Raw genomic sequence first — 22,412 nt, 5'->3', positions numbered from 1 at the left:
CAGGATGTCGTTGTCGATTTTTTTTTAAAAAAAAAAAAGTTGTGGAACTGTTTACACGCTCTTTTCCACGAGAAATGAATACAATAATGCACAAGGACATGTCTGAAAAAAAAAAAAACAATTTTTGATTTTTCTGTTTTCGATCATTCTTGGTTGAACGTAAATTCCTTATAATTTTATTTCTCCTACGCGAATACATCAAGTCTTGTCTCTTCAACTTCATACGCCCGTAGTTTATTTTGTTTGTTCCTACCTATAATCGACACAAATTCCATGGACACTCGCAAACACAACACAGACTCTATACTGTCCTCGGAAAGCATTTACTCGGTCGAATCGCTGTCCTCCGTGGACAGCCACTCGACTGTCCTGACTACTGGAGGGAGTACTGGCTCCAATTCTCTCCCCAATTGTTTACACAGGGAGAGTAGCTCGCTTTACCCTACTCGCTCGAGCTACTCTCCCGTCTACTCGACCAATGTAAACCAGGCTTAAGTCCTGCACCACCTTTGGGACCCATGGCCTACCTTGGAACAGATGTAATGGTTTCGTAATTCTAAATATCCATTTGACACACATTGTTAATTAGTTATAGGAGTTATTTCTTTTAATTTCAGAAATTTCTCTCTCATTACAGATTTGTAAATTGCCCTAAGGCCACCTTTGTTTCACCTACCTTACGTCTTTTAGAAGAAGTGTAGAAGAGTTCTTGCTGATGCTGGGATTCGATCCTTCACCCGTGTCAAGCAGCTGCCTTAACCATTAGACCAAACCAGGTACAACAATGAACAGGATTTCTCGTAGGAGTGTCTCTGAAGTTCTCTGGTTATTTGTTTATGTTACTTTGGAGATGGGACATTTTTGGACGATTTGCGATATTTCGAGTAATGGAATGAACATCCAATTTTCTTTTCTGCGGTTTCTCTGAAACTCGCCGATTCATAAAATAAACCATGCATGGATCCAACTTACACTCAGTACTGTCAATAATCTCTCTCACATTTTTACCATTTGACCACCAGTACAATTTCCCCTCAAACTTTCATCCTATATAGTATATATATATTGATTAAAACACTTTAAAAATCATAATTTCTGTAAATAAGATCGCCCTAAAGGATGCGAGACATGAAACAGAAGATAACATTTCTTTTGTAATAACTATTCTTCCCGATAAATGTGTTTATAAAACATAGGATCATATTTACTAGCCATGTTGAACAGTGTGAATGTAATACAAATATTTTAGAAAGTAATAACATCGTGCAGAATAATATGTACATGTGTATTATTCTTTAACAGACTCGCAACAATAAAGAACTTAAATTGTTAAAATTGCAAGCGACGTACCAATACAGCACAAATTTTAAGGCTTTTTGAGTTCCAGTATCTTTTCCTTAGACTTTTTTTAAAACCATTTTTGCAGCACTGATTATTCAGCCATCCTGTTCAGACAATGTATGAAGTTAAGATGAAATTAAACTCTCAATTTAATATAACACAACCACATTCAGCATACAATTTCCCATGTGTTTAAATGGGAGTGTGTGAGGAGACAAACATCGTGCTGCCACCTACGTTTAGCTTTCGTTGACCAGCCCAATTTAGGTATTGTACGAAATGGGTAGAATACATGTTTGGTTGGAGCTTGCATCCAGAGTGTGGTGGATGACTTTTGAAAGGACACCTGGCGGGAAAGTTGTTAAATGCTACGGGGGGGGGGGGGGGGGGGGGGGCATTAACAGTGCTCCATCCCCACTCATTCCAAGTGGTGATATATATATAGGGTTTTCGAATAAGAACGATATATGATATTATTTTGAAGCATAGTTTATTACATTATATTTGGAATAACACATCATTTAAGTGTCCACCTAGTGAATTCGATGAACCCAATTTTCGATGATTGTGGAATCCTACCTCATTTTGGAAAAAAAAATGGCCATACACCATACACTCACCTTTTGTGAATGCAAGGGCTTCTCGTGAATCTCTTGTGGATTGTTTTCACACCAAAAACGCCAATTTTGTTTAACATATCCACTTAACCAAAAATGAGCTTCATCCGAGAAGATAATTTTTTGCCCAAAATTATGATCTGTTTCAAGTTGCTCTAAAGCCCAAGAACCAAATATTCTTGAAGCGTGTATTTAGCCATGATGCATTGTCACAGTATACTAAACACAAATGACAACTAGTGACAGTTATAACATTTGAAGCATAGTTGCCAGTTCATTTCAAAATCATATTCTTATTGGAAAACCCTTTATGTATGTCTGTTTCATTTGACCTAATATTACATCTCGATGGTTGAAGAGCAGTTACTGTAATTCCTCCCCCCTGGAAATTTTACCAGTATAGGATAGAGGAAGTGGCAGTCTTTTCACTTAGGTTACTATTAGGCATCCGAGTGAAGATAGTCCTGTACTTCTAAGAAATGTAATGCACCCAGCAGCCTAAAAAGTTACCAGAAAAGTGGTTCCAATATAACCCTGATTACTAGCATTAAAAAGATCTGTGATTTGGAATTTTAAACTGTGTATTTCTTGTGTGGAGAAAATTGTAGAACCACTTTTTAAAATATTTTACAATTTTGGAGACCAATACCCGATGCTTTGTCCCTTCCTAAAACTTGTGCAGAAAAATGCACACTTAATTCACTATAAATTGCGGTAATAGCTTTTGCTAGTTCCATTTTGCAGTAGAATTGTACCGGGTGTTCCGTTCAAATCTCCGTAATTTCAATTAATCATACAAAAAAAAGGATTAATGATAGAGCAATGACATTTCAGAGAATTGAAGAAAAACTCATGTTATTTTCCATGCACTAATGCACACTAATACACCTCCACATGTGCCCCATTGTTAGCACGAACAATATCCAGTCTGTATTAAACTTCTTGCCATGTTCTCTCCAACTTGTCCCCTGTTACTGTTGAAATCGTATCATGTATGCGGGTTCGTAACTGAGATGTTATTCACTGGAGTCTCAAACACACGAATTGCCTAGATGCCTGGCAGACTGATTTGCTTGGGCTTCTCTAAAACCCCGCTCAAATTTCTTCCACCTTTTCCTCGGACACACGACGGCGAGCTCAATCAGATTGTTTTAGGACACCGACAGTTGTTAGAAACTTACTAAACAACAGCCTAATTGATTTAGCATCAGATGAAACTCCTCCGTACACACTTCTGAAATTTCGTTGCGTTGCAATCACAGATTTTGTCTCGGCACACCATAACATACACCACTGCCTGCACACGTTGTTGAACAGTCGCCATTTTTATTTATGCGACCGTGGCGCTGCATAGTGAGCAAACTGACAACTTCAAGTAATGAAAACAAAACTTGAAGAGTTGGTGTTAGTTATGTCACAATTCATCGTACTTCGTTCACAGTAATTAATTGAAATTAGGGAGATTTGAATGGAACACACTGTATATCCCCAAACCCTACATTCTAAGCTTTCATTTCATGAGGAACTTTGACAATTACTAGGGTTACCAGATATCTGGGTTTTCCTTATGTCCAGCATCCGAGATGAATTTGAGAAGTATCATAAATGTCCTACATTTTGAGCGTCGTATGTAATGAAATAGGAAAGTACATGTTATTGTTGAATAAAGAGAAATAATGCAAGTGAAGGAGTGGAGTGAGAGAATGCTCCCCATACACTGCCGTCATTTGACGTTGAATGTGTCGTGTACTAGCACCTTCCGCCACTAAGAAACGTATGACTGCTTGCTGCCCCTTACTGGCTTCCATGATATGCTGGACGGCAAGTCCCTACACTCACATGGCTCACACTAGCACTACTTCACACAAGCCTATAATGTCACTGCCATCTAGCGAGCAACAACGGTACTCCTTTCCAGTGTCAGGAGTTTCATGGAGCCGTGGCATCTACACATCGTGATATACGAGGTGGCCTGTTTTCCACTGACTGACCCTCATAGAAGCAGAAGACAAAAAATCACTTTACTACCTGTATGTATTCAAAGCTGAAATACTTCATTAACATCAACCATACTAAGTACAAACAATGTCTCTATGAAAGTTCTGAAAGTTAATTCCAAACTAATTACTCATTTCAAGTCGAAGGATTTCAGTAACAATTTTACACTGCATAGTTCCTAAAATCTAGCAATGTTTTTCTCATCCTCATTCAATTGAAAATCCCCCCCTCCTAGTGCTTATTCTGCAGAAAAGATGGAAATGGTAAATGTTTAAAATACCGATTGGAGGCTCATGTAGAGAGAATCATTCTGAGAAAATCAAAATTATGACTATAGGACAAGACAAGACAGGATTAATGATGGGAATTTTGCATTTTTGTTCAAGTTTTGGCAACATTAGTTGCCCTGCCTTCTAGTTTTATTATTTGTGGCATTTTCCCATGAAATTTCTACTGTACAGGACAGTAGCAGCTCGTGCCTAAAATAGCAGGTGAAGAAGTACATTTATAGGCAATGAAAAACAAATAGTAAGTGTCAGTGGCTCCCCCAATTTAAAACGTCTTTTTTGTCTTCATCCGTCCATCTGGAAAATGGTGTCTGCAACAAATTACACACTGAGTAATTTACTGGGTTCATTGTACAAACCACAGCTCAACACATGAACACAACACACAATAGGAAACGCGGAACAAGATCTCGCGAGAACGCAACGATTTTGCCACAACCACTGGAAGCAATGTTTTCTGTCGACGAGAGAACTGCTGCACCTAGATGGCGACACCCGTTCCATTCCAACGCTAGGTGACATCACCGTTGCCATGACAACCGGCTAAAGTCTTCCTCAACCTGGCGGCATCTGCTCTTGGTTTGTTTATGCTACGACGAACTCTTCACGTGCGTAGCGCCGAGCGGCGTATTATTTGAGTATTATCGTGTGCGTTCTGCTGGGAAATAGTTTAATTTAACAAGCAAATGAAAAATGTCAATATTAATTTGAAAATTAGGTGAAAACATCTGCACTTGTTGCACTTGGCCAGCCGCCACTGGTACAGGATGATGTTTACACACACACTTAAACAAAAATGAAACAGATCAGGTAAAATGAAACACAGTATAATACTTGCATTATACTTTCTGTTGCGAACTTTTTTTTTAATAAAGGAGGGGGAAATACAGATTCATTCAGACTGAAAGAGGCACATATTTTGTTCACAAGTATCTTCATGGCAAATCATCTGTTTCTTTGTATCACATTACGTTACATAATGCTCAATAACACAAAAGTAGATGTGTATACATAATTTTTAATCTTGTTTGGTAAGTGTTAACTTTGAAACCTAGTGGGGATGATGGGTGTGTGCTGGTGCATTTAACACGAGTCAGACATTCTTCATAAATACCAAGTAGTCTTACAGAATACCGTTCACACTGATCAATCACACATCATTTCGATTAAAACAGCTTTGTGGACATGTACATAAAATCTAGATGATAATATCAATACTACAGAGAATAATGTTTATTATGACACAGCGATTGGTTGACAAAAATAGATCACCCAGAAAACATGGGTGAATTTTTCTTTTCCATATGCCTAATATTTCAAAACCGATTAAAAATAATTTCTCTTTTGATGCACACCTTTTTTTGGCACACAAAGTTATTTATAGTTTAAATACATCATAACTTTTGCAACATTTCTTCTTCCATCATATTTTATGATTTTTAACTCATCTTTATTACTCACCATTTGTCCAAAAATATTTTGAAGTGGTAGACGAGGACTAGCTTCAGTTATTTCACTATAAGACAGAACTCTGAATCATTTTAAACAATTCATTCTTCACAATTGGCACTTGTTAACAATTTACCGTATTCCATTTTTTAAAAAAATATTAGTTAAAATTTAATGCTTATGTTGAATACCAATTTCGAAAGATCTTCAAGAGCTGCACAGACATATGTACACACACACACACACACACTACAATTTACATCAGGTATATTACGTTCCGAAAATTATTTTTAAGGACATGCTTATATTATGTCTGAAAGCTTCCAAGTTTATGCTCATTTAACACAATTTACACTTCTGCACATAATCAAATTCTGCTATCTGCATTTCACAGGACATATGTTTACAGAATTAACAACAAAGCAAACAAAATTTGTACATAGCAATACCATTGCTGCACAAAATATTTTTTTGACAGAGATGTTCAAAACAAAATTCATATTTCCAGCACTGTAGCCTTTTAAAAAGAACGTGCTACGCTCTTCAACTGCAATAGAACTCCTCCTTTTAAATATAACACATAAATAAAAGCACTGAATCGCTTCTTCAAGTCTTATTTCAACAACAACAACACTTTCTACAACAGACCTGTGTATTTTTGTGTGTGTGCAAGCACACCTGTTCACGTGTTCCTCAGTTGTCAATAACAGTTTATAATTTGTTCATGTAAAATGATAAACAAGAATTAAATCAACAATTAATATTTTAACAGATCTCTGCAAATCTTCTCCACATTTTGCAGAGATACTCAATACTCATCTCTATGATCTGATGATTGGATGCAACCCCATCATATGTATTATTCACAAATGCAGCAGTTACTTCGTCACTCGTGACCCAAAGGATGGCCAACATGCACAGAGGGGAGGCAAAGGTTCCTGACTCTTTGTTCCAGATGATTCTGGTACGATGGGATGATCATGTCATTTCATTTCTTGCTTCAAGTGATGGTCAATGGACGGTTTCGGACTTGTAACTGCAAGGGTGTTGACAGGTGTTTGGTCCTCCTTCCCAGCATGTTGATGATGGTGGTGGTGGTGATGCTGATGATACCGCTTGCGGAAGCTCCCGACTATGGAAGACATCCTGCTCTGCGCTTTTCCAACAGTGGACGTGGACGCAGGCAACGTTTCCTGGCTGTGCTGCTTCTCGGTCCCACGGAGCCTTGCAAAGAATCCCCTCTTCGATTCTGGACTCAGACTCCCTTTCTTCTTCAGCCTGTTCTTGTTCTGGAGCACGCTGTCTAGGCTCCCCGACCACTGCTGCTCTTGCGTGTTGTGCTGCAGAAGCTTCACCTGGTTGTTTGGAGTCAGGGGCTTCGAGGTTGCAGAACCATTGCCAAGATCCTCTTGTGGTGTCACAATACCACTGGAGCTTTCCTCTGCCTCTTTGTCATGGAAGAATGCACTTTTGGAATTCGCCGTGCTCTCCTGCTTGCATTGGTTGGCTTGCATGTGTGTGTTCTGAACTTCGGAATCACTTGTTGGGTCGATAATTTTGACTCGAGACTTCTCCGACCCTTCGACTGTGTTCCCCACACCCTCACTATTCTTACCGGCCCAGGTTTTGAAATTCTTACCGATCTTAGGATTTTGATGATTGTTTTCCAGTTTTTGAATGGTGACCACTTTGGCTGGAGTGTTTGTCTTTTTAAGGAAAGTAAATCCCTGAGAAAATCCTTTGGCATGAGAGGATGAGGAGGTAGGTGCACTACCAGCTGTTTTTGAATGTCGTTGCCCACTTTTGGCACCAGAGTTCTCACTTTCCTTGTCACTGCTGAAGGAGAGCTTTTCAGTCAGGCTCCTTAGGCGGGACAATATAGAAGTGTCCTTGCCCTGCTTTGATGGAGAACTCCCAACTTCACTGCCACCAGTTTCGTCATTTTGAGATGTCAGCTGGCTGTCTTCTGTCTTCCCTTCCTGGTCAGGAGTGTACCTGGCTTTGATTTCGGTCACAGACCCTTCCTTATGTACCACTTTACTCTGATTGTCTTCCTGTCGCATCGTCTGGTATGCCGTTCTGTCCTGGCTACCTTTCCTGCTTCCGAATCTACCTTTCCTGGCAAACATATTCAAGTCCTTATCGTGAGAAACAGCTTCGGTAGATATCTTGAATTTTAGAGTCTGCTCACTGACATCAACTTCAGTGATAGTTTCCATCTCCTCATCGTCGTCTTCATCATCATCTTCACTATTGTCTTCTTCCACTCGTTCACTTTCAGGTACTTCTACATTGTCCTCCTTGTCCACGCCACCCTCCTGTTCCCCTTCGCAAGACTTTGACCTGGATCTTGTCCGCAAGAGGACATTTCTTCTAGATTTCATGCTGTAAATGCTTCCGGATTTGACCACGGATGACTTTGGAGATGCAGCACTACCTCTTCTTTCAAGAACCTCATTGTTGTCGCCAACACCTTCATCTCCTTCACGTCCTTCTTCTAAGGCTAATTTTAGCTTCATCTCCTTCTCTGACACATCCACACTCTTCCTGTGTTTTTCGTCTTTGGCAGCCTCATTCAACTTGCGATAATAATCCAAGGCTTCCCTCACAGGTTTTATTATAAGGTCCTGAAATGAGGAAGAAAACATTACAAATGAACATTGAAATGTATGTACATATCAGTCATATCTTGTAATGAGTATATCTGCCAAAAGTAGCAGTGACGTAAAATAACTTATTTCAATGAATCAAGAAAATTCCAAATTATTTACATAAGACTTTGTTTTTAGGTTATGTTTACTGTGAGTTTTCTCTGTAATCTATACAAATATAATCCAGTTCACACAAATCTTATTAAATAACCAACTGTTCAAAAAGTATTGCTGCACAAGAGAGGTTTGCAGAGTATATTGTCAACAGAACAGTTAGAGATTGTGGTGGCATAGAACATTGTTCTAACTGGTCCAATTCGAAATTCAGTAAATATGACCAAAAACCAAATCTTCAATGAACATAACAGTAATTTTTTTCTAAACATTATCATATCTAGAAGATTTCGTGACAATGAATCGTAGAGATTATAATGGCTCTCAAGACATAATTATGAGCTATCTAGAGTTAAAATCTTCCTCATATTCAGGATCATAATTGATCGATAATGGATGAGAATTAGAGTTGGAAGTGGTCGGAAAAAGAACTAGCTTTTTTTGGGCTGGTCTTTTTTCAACATTTTTCCCCAAAGTGTTTCAAATCAATGAAAATACATTACGTGGCTGCATTTGTCTTATTTCACAGCTTTCATTTATCTCTCTACTGTAAAAAGATGCCCATATTCAAAATTAAAGTACGGCCAACGGCAAATTAAATGGGAGGAAAAAGATTTTCCTGACGGAAAATAAGTTAGCAATGCTGCGAACACCGAGGCATTCTTTGTAAGATGCTTGAGGAGCGTCGAGCAAACTTTCCTGAAAAGCACAACTCCAGTATTGAAGGTCATGCTACACGTGGATTGGCAACTTTCGGAGCATGCTGTCTGTCTACACAGTTCTCCCCAAATGCCTGTTTGAAGATGAATCTTCTGCTAGCATTTTATTTTTCAAATGTAGTTCTGATATTGTAGTCATTTTACAATTAATTTTATTTGTTTTTATGTCACTTTTATAATTAATCGCAACTATGAAGATTGATGAAGGGACACTTAAAAAAGGAATTGCCAGACCAGGACTCGAACCTGGAATCTAAAGTGGATAGGTTGGGGAAGACCGCCAATAACTCCTGGCCATGAACTGACTGGCTTATAACATTCGTAATTCCTCAGGAGTATTTTTTTATCTGTTCATGCCTAATACCTGCTTCCAAACAATTAATTTATAAGTGACATTAATCCACACTTCGTTCGGTGGGGACAAGCCACGTATTGTTTGAGAGGAGGAAAACATCTCTTTCATATACCAGATACAATCATGACCTATACTTGAATTGGTTTATTTTACTTCGCTTCTTGTGCCACTTTTGGCTAATTTACTAAGATGAGGATGAATGAGTGATGATATGATTAAATTGATGAATGGACACTCGCAAACATTCATGCCCAGGCAAGGATTCGAACCCGGGACCCCTGGCATCGTAGCATGATGTGCTAACCTCTCTGCCACGGTGGCCGGCATGTGCTAAACACTACTTTCGGAGACCATTTGGACATTGCAATTATGATATACAAGTTGCATTTTCTCTACTTACATTCATTATGTCCAAATTTTATCCTAATAGATAATGCAAACTGTTTTAATTGTTCACTCCTGACAACAATGGACGATGCAGGTTCATTGTTGGATATTTAGCAGGCAGGCAGGTTACATGTGAATGTTTTCCTTTAAAATTGTGTTGTTATTACAGAAGATTTAAGAACGTAGTTGGTGTGTTTTAGAATATCATTCCACGCAGAGTTTGGTGAAGGTTCAGCGTGCTTATAGGCGAAGGTTTCAAAATCAGGCTCCTTCACACACGTCAATTTTGAAGTGGTACCGGGATTTTGTGGATCGTGGCTGCATATGTCATCAAAGGAAAGGCCATTCAGGGAGACCATCTGTCAATGCGGGAATTGTGGAACACGTGCGGGAGGCATTTGTTCGTAGTCCTAAGAAGTCTGTACGTAGAGCTAGTCAGCAGTTGAACATCCCTAAATCCACCGTATCTAAGATCCTGCGTACGCGACTGAAGTTTCACCCCTACAAACTGCAATTAGTGCACAAGTTGAAACCTGATGACCCTGTAAAACGGTTAGATTTCTCTGAACATTTTATGTTACTAATGGAGGATAACGTAAATCTGTCAGGAAAAATAATTTTCAGTGATGAGGCAACATTCCACGTTGGTGGAAAAGTGAACAGACATAATGTAAGGATTTGGGGGGAGTGAGAATCCACATGCAATTTTGGAAGTTGCATGAAGTCATAACTGACACTGCAAGTGAAATAGGCTAGCTGTAATTAGTAAAAAGCCAAAATTTCAGTTGTTTTTTTTCAATAAATAAAAAAGGCCAGCTTTGTATATAAAAAAAAGCGTCCATTCAAAAAAGCCATCTTTTTTGCAACTCCAGTGAGAATACATGCCCAGGTTAATACATAAACTTGGGACCTTCAGTGGTAAGGTTGTAAGCCTGCTGTTCAATAACCAAGGTGAGCCAATTACGGTGTTTGTATATCATCAATTTACTATTTTAATCTTGCAATAGACAATTTAAATGGAATAGTGTTTTAAAATTGAATTTGTTCAAAGAAAAGGCTGTTGACTTTTGAAGCTGGCGATGAACATCCTAAAATTTTCTCAATGCGACAACTTTTTTTAAAGGGTGAAGTAAAACAGTGCAAATGATCCATACAAGTTGGAAAATAGCAGCCTCCAAAGCTGTTAAGGCCAATCAACAATCATCATCAGCCATTCATTAATTTCCATATGGGGAATACAGTTGAAACTGCTTTATATGTAACTCAGTTTTGCGTAATTCTGTTTTATGTGTAAATTACTGTAGGTCCCGGGAAAATATAATTTTAAACATGCAAATATATGTAATTCGGTGTTATGCGTGCACTAATTTTCATAAAATACAGTTGGTTTGTACAAGGTGGTTATAATTAAAGTGACGGTGTTCAGAGTGGTACAGCACGGGCTGTAATGAGAGTAGCAGTCTGAAACTTCGTAGATATGCTAATGAAGCAATGCGCTCGCGAATTATGCAAAAAAAAAAAAAAAAAAAATAGTTCCAATTCTCGCCACCAGGGTAAAAAATGGCGCTGTAAGCAGTCAAAACGTGGTATAGTTACAGGAAAAACACTATAAATCGCAGAAAACAATACTCTTTATAATAAAATATCGCTACAATTTCACTATTCGAATTACATGAACATTACTAAAGGAAAAAGCAACAAGCGTCACCAACCACAATCGGGGAGCTCACACAATGGTTAGTCAATGTCACCGACTTTGACGTCAGAGTTACGGAAAATTCCACGTTTTGACTGCTTACAGCGCCATTTTTTACCCTGGTGGCGAGAATTGGAACTATTTTTTTTTTTGCATAATTCGCGAGCGCATTGCTTCATTATCATATCTACGAAGTTTCAGACTGCTACTCTCATTACAGCCCGTGCTGTACCACTCTGAACACCGTCACTTCAATTATAACCACCTGGTACATAACCAATCTACAACAATGTCACAGAAGTGACCATTGTTACTGGTTGGCCATGTAGAACAGCAAGAGGAAAAGTTACATGCTTGACCAGAAAGTAAAATTTATAATTGAAGTGGATGCTAAGCCACATAAAACGAAAACTTAAAATAGCTGCAGATTTAGGCATCTTTTATACCACACTTTGCACAGTCATTAGTAAAAAAAATCTATTTTAGACAATTTTTTTAAAAAAATTGCTAGTAAAACTATAAAACTGTAGTGTCCACTGTGGTATTTCAGCATCAGTGTTCACTAAGGAAGTGGCAAATGCACATGGATGTCCGGAAGGGGGGCTGTGGCCCCCCTGGGAGAATGAAGGTCCACCTAAAAAGTATATATTTCACACATAATTTCATTTCAGTCCCATGTATGTTAATTATTATAAGGGTGTTGAAGGAACATTATAATTTCAGACAGAAGCAGTGTTTTTTTGAGGGGACATCACTATTATGTGGGAAAATATGCTTAGTTTGCCCCCCTGGAAAAAATCGTACGGACATCCATGCAAATGTAATGTATTAAAGAATCAAACTTTTAGATTCATTAATTTACCACTTTATGGCAGAAATAACCTGCATTACGTATATCTTGTTCCTCAAAATACATACAATTACAGTATTTTAATAATGATGTGACATGGTATCTAAATCTGATTTGTATGTAATTCTCAGTTATACTCATTATTCACATTGACACAGCGGCGGCTCAAGGGGTAGAGCCGCCGTGCCATGGCACTACCCTCAGAAGAAATTCATACGTCGCCAAGTAAAGTTAAATGAATACATTGATAGTTTACAGACAAGGAGATTCGAATCTTGCAATCGGTCAAGCTGACGTGACGACCGCCCCAACCCTCTCACTGCATCGCCAGCTGTTTCATTCGTACCCTCGCGAGGCAACATTTCGTGCCACTGAAGAGCTAGCCTAATCATGGACCTAACCAAGTTGACACATGTGCAGAGGATTGAAGAAGTCTCAGCGAGGAACATTTCCACCATGAGCCGAGAACAAAGTGGTAGGGGGCGGGGTTAGCCCATAAGAAACCGTGCCAGTCGTAGCCTGGCCTGGCGAGGGAACTTTCGCAGTGTTGACACGACACAGTTGCCACCTTCAGAAAAAAGTCGCTAAATACGACTGGTTTGTAAGACCCGTTGGGGAAGTAATTTCTGCCTACTTTTGGAGAAACGAACCTAATATTTTTCCAAAGTAAAATGAACATTTTTGATAATAGATAGATGCACCAAGAGGGCCATCAGACTTTTTTAAAATATAAAAGTAAAAAATCCAATGATGATGCGAGTTTCCTTTGGCATTTCGACAATTTCTTTTCATAACAAAGATATTTTCGACATCCAGTTAGAATACGTGTGCATGGGGGAGGAGAAGATGATAGGATTTGTTTTTTCCTCTTGTAATTGTTGTATTTTTAGGGAAGTGTCCTGTAGTGTATAAAGATAGGTTAGTGAGTGAAGATGAATCGGATTAGTACGTTATTACTTAAACACACGTTTTTTCCACGTTACCAAACGAGGACAAACATCTTGGCTAGTGGCGCAACCTCAAGCAGGGGGCGGGGGGGCATTGCGGTGGGTTTTTTTTCTATTTACTTGATCACGTTGGCACTACCCATCATAGTTGCCGCCGGCCGCCACTGCATTGACATATGTATAACTCAGGTTCAACTGTATTACTCAAGTTTCATTATTATTGAAAATGGAGTTTCCCACTTACTTGCAGCTCAGGGAAGAGTTCGCCCAGTGCCTCGAACAGAGGAAGCAGGACATAACCAATGAAGCTGCACTGGGAGGAAGGCTTCGTGATCTTCTCGCGATCCATGAAAGGTGTGACCGGCAGACCCTCCAGTTTCTCAGCGTCACTTTGAGTGAAAAATTCCTGAAAGAAATATGCCAATGATGGTAATAAGCAGCTGATTTGTTATTAATATGCATTCACATACCAGTTTCTCTAAATTCCTTGAATAACTTTTTCATTACTAGAGTGCACATGGTGTAATTTTTACAGGTCTTTACTATTACAAGATTGTAGTGGTACCATGGCATGGCAGCCACTGCCACTTTCTTTTGGCAATTGAAATTTTAATTTTTAATGATGTTCATTAACACAACTGAACGATGATAAGCCATTAATATGACATTCTGACAATGCTTCCTAAAAAACTTTAAACATGAATCGTGTACGGTGTTTGAAGCGGAGATGGTACCGCATCACTGCCATGTATGTTACCATCTTCGCTTCAAACGCCGTACCCTTTTGTGAATGAAGACAGTCGAACTTCGAAAATAATAGGATTTAACCATTAGATTGTGCAATACGGAAGTGCGAAATTTTCTAAATTTCACGTAAGTAATTTTAAACCGCGTTTACCGCAACCATCATGAATGAATCGTGTGTGAAGGTTTTACACACACAGAAGATAAACTATGTAGAAATTTCAGAAATGGCATACTCTGTCACTGCCAGAAGCCTTAACATAGACAATTTCACAAAGATAAAACAGAGGCAGTGAAAAGTCAGGCGAAGCCATGTTTGGCTCAGTACCTCAGTTTGTGGAGCAATAGCATGGTATGCCAAAGACCCAGGTTCGAGTCCTGGACGAGCTTGCAATTTGTGCTGATATTTCTACACAAATCACATCCTCTGGTGCCATTCTATGCTGCTAGAGATCCTGTGTTCTATGCCCAGAAAGGTAATATAACAGAAATATGATTTTTGATGTGGCAAGAAGAGCCAAAACAAGTATGTTGTTGTAGCTCTTGTAGAAGCTGGAGAACTATAACAACAATAATAATAATTCATAAGAAATAAATACCTTGGTACTGTACTATTCTTTAATGCCAATTCTTTAAATTAGTCACATACAGGAGATGCACTATGTAGATTTTACAGTGAGAAATGCACGCTTGACCAGGGCTCTAACCTGGCCAAGCCGGCTCGTTAACTCAGTGGTAGAGCAATGGCACGGAATGCCAGAGACCTGGGTTCGAGTCCTAGTCGAGCCTGCATTTTTGGCTGTAAAATCTACGTATTCTTTAATGACTACATGCATGTAAATGAATGAAGCGAACTCCACTACTGCTCATAGATTTAGAATGATCTCTACTTTGTTGTATACCTGTATATTATGAAACATATAGTGGATAAATTAATCTTTGTGTACTAAAGAAATAAAGTTACTCAAAGCTGTTATTAAAAATGGTGTTTTGAAACAAAGGTGTCTGTCAACTTACTAGTCATTGTTGAATTCCAATTGCTCTGTTGCTAAGGAATTAGGATAAATGCAATGGAACAGGCTGTAGAAGATGCACATGCTATTTATTTTTTCTTAATCTAAAGGAGCTCTAGTGATTTGGCTTTATGCCTATGTGATATTTAGAAGAACGTAAGGTAAGAATACATGAAACAGAAGGTGTCTTTGAGACAAATTGAAGAGCCTTATTCCAGTAGTAGTTTTCATAGTTAAGTAGTTACCTGAAGGAGACAGTCCAACCAAGGCTCAGCTACATCCATTGGCCTGGCTTCATTGGAGATATCAGCAACTTTAATCAGAACCATAGATAGCTGTAAAGAAAGATATATATATATATATATGTAAGTTTTGAAGATTATTCATTTAACCCTTAACTACTATGGAGCTACCTGTCACCCCGTTGTTTTGATTTTGAACTGTGAGCTAGCTGTTTTACTATTTCAGCTTCTGAAGCATTTGTCATGACTTGACATGGCTATTGTAAAGCAGTTTTCAATTATTATTGTTTAGTTAAAGAAACGTTACGCAAAGGGGACGAAAATCGGTCAAATATTTCAGAAATGTCTTTTTTTTTTTTTTTTAATTCCATTTTTATGTTGCCAGAAGAGAAGTAGTTGAAAGTAATATGTAATATTTTACTGAAATTGAAAATGAGTTATGAGCCATTTGAAATGCAAAGTAAAGAAAACGTACTTAACTATTATGGTACATCTGTGTGACGGCTCGCCAAAAATTAAATTCAATAAGATTTGAACAAAGACAAGACCTCGTGATCTTGACAGCAAGTAGCCAGGATCCCAACTTAAGGTATGGAGAACGGTTCACTTGTAGTTGGAGGGGTGCGAGAAATAAAGTAAAGGGAAATTCAGAGCAGTCTGAAAGACGCTTCATAGTAGTTAAGGGTTAATCACAGTCGTAATATTATTTCTTAAAAATAAAAAACCACGCTGTGTGTGTGTGTGTGTATAGTTAAAGTAGCATCCTATTATTTCATTTACCTGTTCATAAATTCTGTTGTAATAAAACTGTAATACAATGGAAGAATCTTATTTCAGGGACAAATTCTGAAAATGTACTGCAAAGAAGAGATGTTAAACAATTATCATTATGTTAATGATAAAACATGCAATTTGCAAGGTGCTAGAGAAATATCTGCAAGAAGAGCAATGATGGAGGCAAAGTGCTGGATAATGCTACCAACATGACTATGGCAGAGGCAAGACACTACTTGGCACATCAGACACACATAGCTATCGTGCACCGATTTGGTTTACATGTTATATCGACAGCATGAGGTGTGTGTACATGTGGTGGTCACATGGAAACATCATTGAACGTGATCATTTTGGAGGTCCTTGTGAGGTCTGACATTACGATGGGTTCTCGTACACCTATCCACGTCTTTGCTAGGAGTTCCGTCACTGGCCAGATATACCGGAATGTGATTATACAACAACATGTCTGTCTATTCAGGGGTGGAATGGTACTTGTTTTCCTGTTTACGGATGATAACTTAAAGACCATAGAGCGGACCTTGTCAATGAGTCCCTGGAATCGGAAGATATCCAGCACATAGCTTGGCTGGCGATAAGAAGTTCTGAAAAAATTGCTAATACAGAGCATTCCCTGACATTTGCTGCGAGACTTGGCGGCAAGCGGCCCAGCATCAGCGCTTGTCTTTCCCGGTGAACGGGTCCGCAACAGTCACTTATATTAAACCTTGTAAAAAAGGTTAAGAGTAACAGGGTCAGTTCTGAATAAAAGTGGAAAGACAATCCGTGCACCATCCGTGAGTTAAAAGAGAGTATTGTACGAAAAATCGGGAGAATTACAGTAGACGAACTTGCACGTGTAAATGCCAATTTCCTTCGGAGATGCCGGGAATGTGTTGCAGCAGAGGGACATCATTTTCAACACCTTCTGTAGTCAAGGTTAGTACACAATATGAAAACTGTAATTTTAATAGCCGACTCTAGCGACTGTCGCGGACCCGTTCACCGGGAGAGACAAGCGCTGATGCAGGGCAGCTTACTGCCGAGTCTCCTAGTGAATGTCAGGGAATGCTCTGTAGATACCTCAAACTTCACATACGCTATTGTATTTTAGCAAGATGGAAGACAGAAAAAAAAAACGAGTTTCACTATTAGGTGCCCTAAATAGCACCATGCAATTGTTTTTAAAAATTCTGTTGGCCATAGGGGTGACACCCAAATGTCAACGTCACTTCCATGTAGTAACTCCCGTACTGCATTTTCAGACTAACGAAGCTCTGGCATCTGGACCCTTAGCCCTCTAGGACTCTTATTGTGTCACAGCTATTCGATAAAAACTTTCAAATATAATGTGTAATTTAGGATGAGAGTGAGGGCTATCATCCAGCTTAGTGCCTGAGCACGTTCAAAGGTAGACTTTCGATCTAACTACCGAACTCCCCCGAATTCATGTCCCGGTCTGGGCATGGATGTTTGTGCATGTCCTTACACCAATTTAATCTGTCTTCACTAATGAGCCACGGTAGCTCAGTCATTAGGGTGTCTGGCTACCATGCGAGACACCCAGATTCAATCCCACGCAAGGGAAAACCGGGATTTTCTCCACCTGTTCAAGCAGCTCCGGCCTCCATCCAGCATCATATAAAGTGGGTACCTGGAGGAAACACTGGGGGAGTAAAGGCAGCCAGGAGCATGGTGCTGATCACATCACCCCAACCTTCGGCCATGATCAAGAAAGTATGGGGCCCTAACACCACACCCACTATATGCTTTCATGGCGTGGTGTAATTTTCTTTACGCTAAACAACAAAACTACAATATGAGTGAGGGCAGATGTGTAAATATTTTAAATTAACCATATTTAAATATGCCTCATTCTGAGAAGATTTTTTTACAGTTGCTAGATACCTTTAAGCATTGAGCATAAAGTTAGTGAAACTTCCAATAATGATTCCTTTAGTACGACGACAAAATTAAAAACATGAATATGGCAGGGATGCTGCATCAAAGAAGCATTTGTCAGTTTGTGTCGCAATACCTTTAAAGGGCAGAAAGCAGCGCACTGGAAAACCCAGCGATTCCATCTTGTTTAAGTTTGATAACAAGATCAAATCGTTAGAGAACTTTCGAAAGTTGCTTCGCCTTTAATTAGCATTGCTTTTAGCAAGAGCAATAGCTTTTCAGGAATGAGTTACAAGGGATTCTTTCACAGCCAGCGAACTGTGCACAAAGTTCTATTTTTGTTAAGGGTTGCCGACATTGATCGTTGAAATACAGTTACTTACTGAATACGAGTTTCTATCTTGATTCATCATTGCCTTGTTTATAGGGGTGGTATTGAGACGAGAGCACATTTAATAATCTCTCGGTCTCGTCTCAAGTTGAAAAGACCTCTCTCGTTATCATCTCGATTGATAAATGTCCTTCTCATTCTCGAAATATATAGTACAAACAAGTACAACGGGCCACAGCACATAGTTTCATAGCGTATACATTAACTTTTGTTAATAGTGTTTTTCTGTCTGTTGCCTGCTTTAGATGCTACGAGCAGGTGTGTGGGGTAGGAGGGGGATGCAATGAAAATCTGCCAAATTACTGGAAAAGGCAATGGAAATCTGCTAAAATAGTCGAAAATGCAATGAACATCTGCCAAAATTCTGGAAAATTCAATGAAAATCTGCAAAAATACTGAAAAATGCAATGAAAATCTGCAAAAATACTGAAAAATGCAATGAAAACCTGACAAAATAGTGGAAATGCAATGCAGATCTGCCAAAATGCTGAAAAAATATTTACTGAAATACCGAGAAGTGCAATGAAAATTGCCAAAATAGTGGAAAAATACAATGAACACCTGACAAAATGTTGGAAATGTAATGCACTTCTGCCAAAATACTGCAAAATACAATAAAAATTTGCCAAAATTCTAATTAACTAACACCCTAGCCTTCTTAAACCCAAAGGTTCATGGCTGCAGCAACACAGGCCTTCCATCTTTCCCTATCTTGAGCAAGTTCTATATACTCTTTTCCATCTCTACCGATTTCCCTTAGGTCCATCTCAACGTTGTCCCTCCATCTTCGTCTTGGCCTTCCTACAGGTCTCTTACCATCAGGTTTCCCAACAAGAATCCTGTAAACTCCTCTTTCCTCTCCCATTCGTGCCACATGGCCTGCCCACCTAAGTCTTCTTGATTTAATTATTGTAATAATATCTGGACATGAATACAAATTATGTAGTTCTAAATTATGTAACCTTCTCCACTCACCTGTGTCCTCATCCCTTTTAGGTCCAAAGATTTTCCTAAGGATCTTATTTTCAAATACTCTCAATTTAGTACTCATATATTTACTATCGTCTTTGAGGACCAAATAAAGACAACTTTTCATCATCTTCCAAGCTCTGGTAATAATGGTAGAAAATTAATTTAGGTTCGCACTTTATGCACAGATGGGTTAATTGAAAGTGGACCTACAGTTAAAAGTGATCCACTGTGATCGACCTCAGGATCCCCTTGATTTCAAGGTGACAATGTTATTCAATACCTCCTTGAAGAAAATACATAATATATATTATATATATATATATATTGTTTAGCATACTTAGAGAAAGACTACAACTATGTGCAGAAGCAGCATTAGGAGAGTGCCAAGGCGGCTTCAAAAAAGGCAGGTCTACAATAGAACAAATACATACAGTCAGACAGATACTGAAGAAGTGTTGGAAAGGGAACACAGAAATAACAAAGTCTTTGTCGATGTTAAACAAGCATTTGACTCCATTGATAGAACTAAACTTTGAAACATATATTGGAACATTCAGAATAGCCGCAAAATTAATTCGATTGGTAGAAATGAGGATGCAGAACACCAAGGCATGTGTGAAGGTACAAGCAAATGTGGGAGAGAGCTTTTCAGTTAAACAAGGTCTGAAACAAGGAGATGGCTTTGCACCGCTCTTGTTCCATCTATCTATGGTATGTGATAAGGAAAAACTAATGATAGATACCAGAAGAACATTGGAATACATATATGTCCTCAAATAGTTGGATATGCAGATGACATGAATATCATATATTCAGGGTGTCATTTTAATGGCGACCACGGAAACGTGTAGAGGACATCAAAGCAAACAACTTTTCTCAGTAACATTTTTCTCGTTGGTGCATCATTTTGGCGCTATAGTCGTTCAAAAAAAGCCAGTTTTGCCGCCTTTATGCTGGCAACCACACACATCATTTGATTGCATGTGTGACGTCATATTCCATCATGAAGGGATGCGTTCCATTGTTGCCAGAAACACACATATTCTGTGAAAAATGACAGCTACAATCAGCCACATTATGTACCGTAAAACAAAACGAGAAAACACGTTCTGTAACCTAATAGGAAGTAGACAAACGGTACGAAAAATTGTAGAAAGAAAATAGAATTCAAGTGGAAGTAGTCATATTCATTTTTGTCTCAGTTTACATGTCAAATATTTGCAAATGTAGTTACCAAGTTGGCACCTACAATTTAGTCTATCCACTTTTTTCTTCTGATACTAGTTGTGTGTGACCACTGAACAGATGACAAAATAGAAATGAAAGAACTCAAAATTCCAAAGGTAAGCAACACATAATATAATGTATATTCACGGCATTATGAGGCAAGTGGCAAAAATAGTTGAAAATACAGGGATATAAGTAGTAGTAAAACAAACTCTCCGACGACTGTGTTTATCTACGCACCGGATACACATTTAATAGTTTGCAAATGTTAGGGCAGTATATTCGCTATTGATTGATCATTAGATTGTTACTGTGGTTGTAGGTCTTTTAGCCGTAATGTAACAACGTGAACCTCGGATACTTCCGTTATCAGCACAAAAGTATCACAAGGCATGACACAAACCTGTAGATATCAACCTTGCAACGAGATTTGCAAATATAATTGACATGTAGCTGGGCGTAAACAGCCACATGTAAGCTGTAAGTCCAATAAAATTTCTTGTTGTTGATATTTGACATCAGGGGGTGCTTGTTGCTATGTGAAGTATGTATGTATTACGTCATCTGGGAGGATCGGGTTTGACGGTGCTTGTTGCATGTGCAGTAAGTTTGGTGCGGGGTACATTTAGCTACTAACACGTCGCAAAAATCGGAACAAGCAGATTGTTGATTTTGTAGCGTTCGTTTATTTTTATTGTATTTTTGTACTTGTAGACTGCAATCATATCTAATTGTGCTGTAGCAAGCTATGACAACTATAACCAGAAAACTAAAAGAACTGACATAAAATATCATAGATTTCCAGTCGATAATTGCGTAAGTAAACAGTGGATTCATGCTTGTAGACGAAATGTAAAAAACTGCAAGTGTGCAGTGCCAATTATTGTGAAGAAGACTATGTGCGAGATCTAAAAGCAGAATTTCTGTATTTTCCACCAAAGAACGTGCTGAAGCCAACTGCAGTGCCATCGCTAAAATTACACCCAATTTAAGAAATTTACCTACTTCAGTACCAAAAAATCGAGGAAGACGTGCCCTAAACAAACTAAAGACTATGCTGCCAGAAAAGAGAAAAATATATAGACGAAGGTATATACACAAACTGCAAGCAATGTTTCGTAGTTGGAAAACATATTCGATCGTTTATAAAGGAGAAACACACGTCTGCATTCAGAAGCAAATAAATTAAAGATTACAAACAACCTCTTTCAACCTGCTTTAACTAAATAAAGAAGTTCAAAATCTAAAATGTAACCTAACTGACAGTACCACAAGAAAAGTCATCAACATCTTGAAAATGTGTTCAACTAGTGCGAAGTACGTAGTGAGCCTAACTGATTTGTTATGTACATTTTATGTAAGTCGGATTTATAATTACTAACAAATTCATTCATTTAACACAAACCGATGTTGATTGTGATTTGTATGTTCACATTTTGAAAAACGTTGTCGAAAATGTGCATTTCGAAGATCGCGTACTAACTTCCACGCTATTGGAAATTAAATTCACTTAGTATATCTTCAATTCGAGTTACATAGAGTTGTATGCACGATGGTAAATATTGCATGAGTGAATATTACACCCATCATTGAAATTTTTGCAACTTTGTTCAATTTTGGTATTTCACAAATACATTGTAAATAATTTTGTACCCTTGTACTCAATATAAACCATTGGATGTTACATTATTTCTTTGCAGTGCATTTCTGTCAAAAAGAGCAAGATCTAAGATTAG

General features: G+C 38.5%; 1 protein-coding gene across 4 annotated transcripts in view; it reads right to left on the bottom strand.

Moving 5' to 3' along the window:
• Positions 1–5,751: 5,751 nt before the first annotated feature.
• The window catches only part of Pde9 (phosphodiesterase 9), a 411,334-nt gene continuing 394,673 nt past the window's right edge, over positions 5,752–22,412 (bottom strand). For all 4 annotated transcript variants that reach the window (XM_083114911.1, XM_083114914.1, XM_083114913.1 and 1 more), the window contains exons 10-12: positions 15,414–15,503; positions 13,656–13,817; positions 5,752–8,319 (exon numbers count right to left, since the gene is read on the bottom strand). In XM_083114911.1, coding sequence (XP_082971037.1) covers positions 6,676–8,319; positions 13,656–13,817; positions 15,414–15,503 — 1,896 coding nt within the window. In that variant the 3' untranslated portion in view covers positions 5,752–6,675. The remainder of the gene's footprint in view (positions 8,320–13,655; positions 13,818–15,413; positions 15,504–22,412) is intronic.

This window comes from Lepisma saccharinum, chromosome 29, assembly GCF_977018435.1.
Source record: "Lepisma saccharinum chromosome 29, izLepSacc3.1, whole genome shotgun sequence".
Taxonomy (NCBI): domain Eukaryota; kingdom Metazoa; phylum Arthropoda; class Insecta; order Zygentoma; family Lepismatidae; genus Lepisma; species Lepisma saccharinum.
This window is presented reverse-complemented; position numbering and strand designations above follow the sequence as displayed.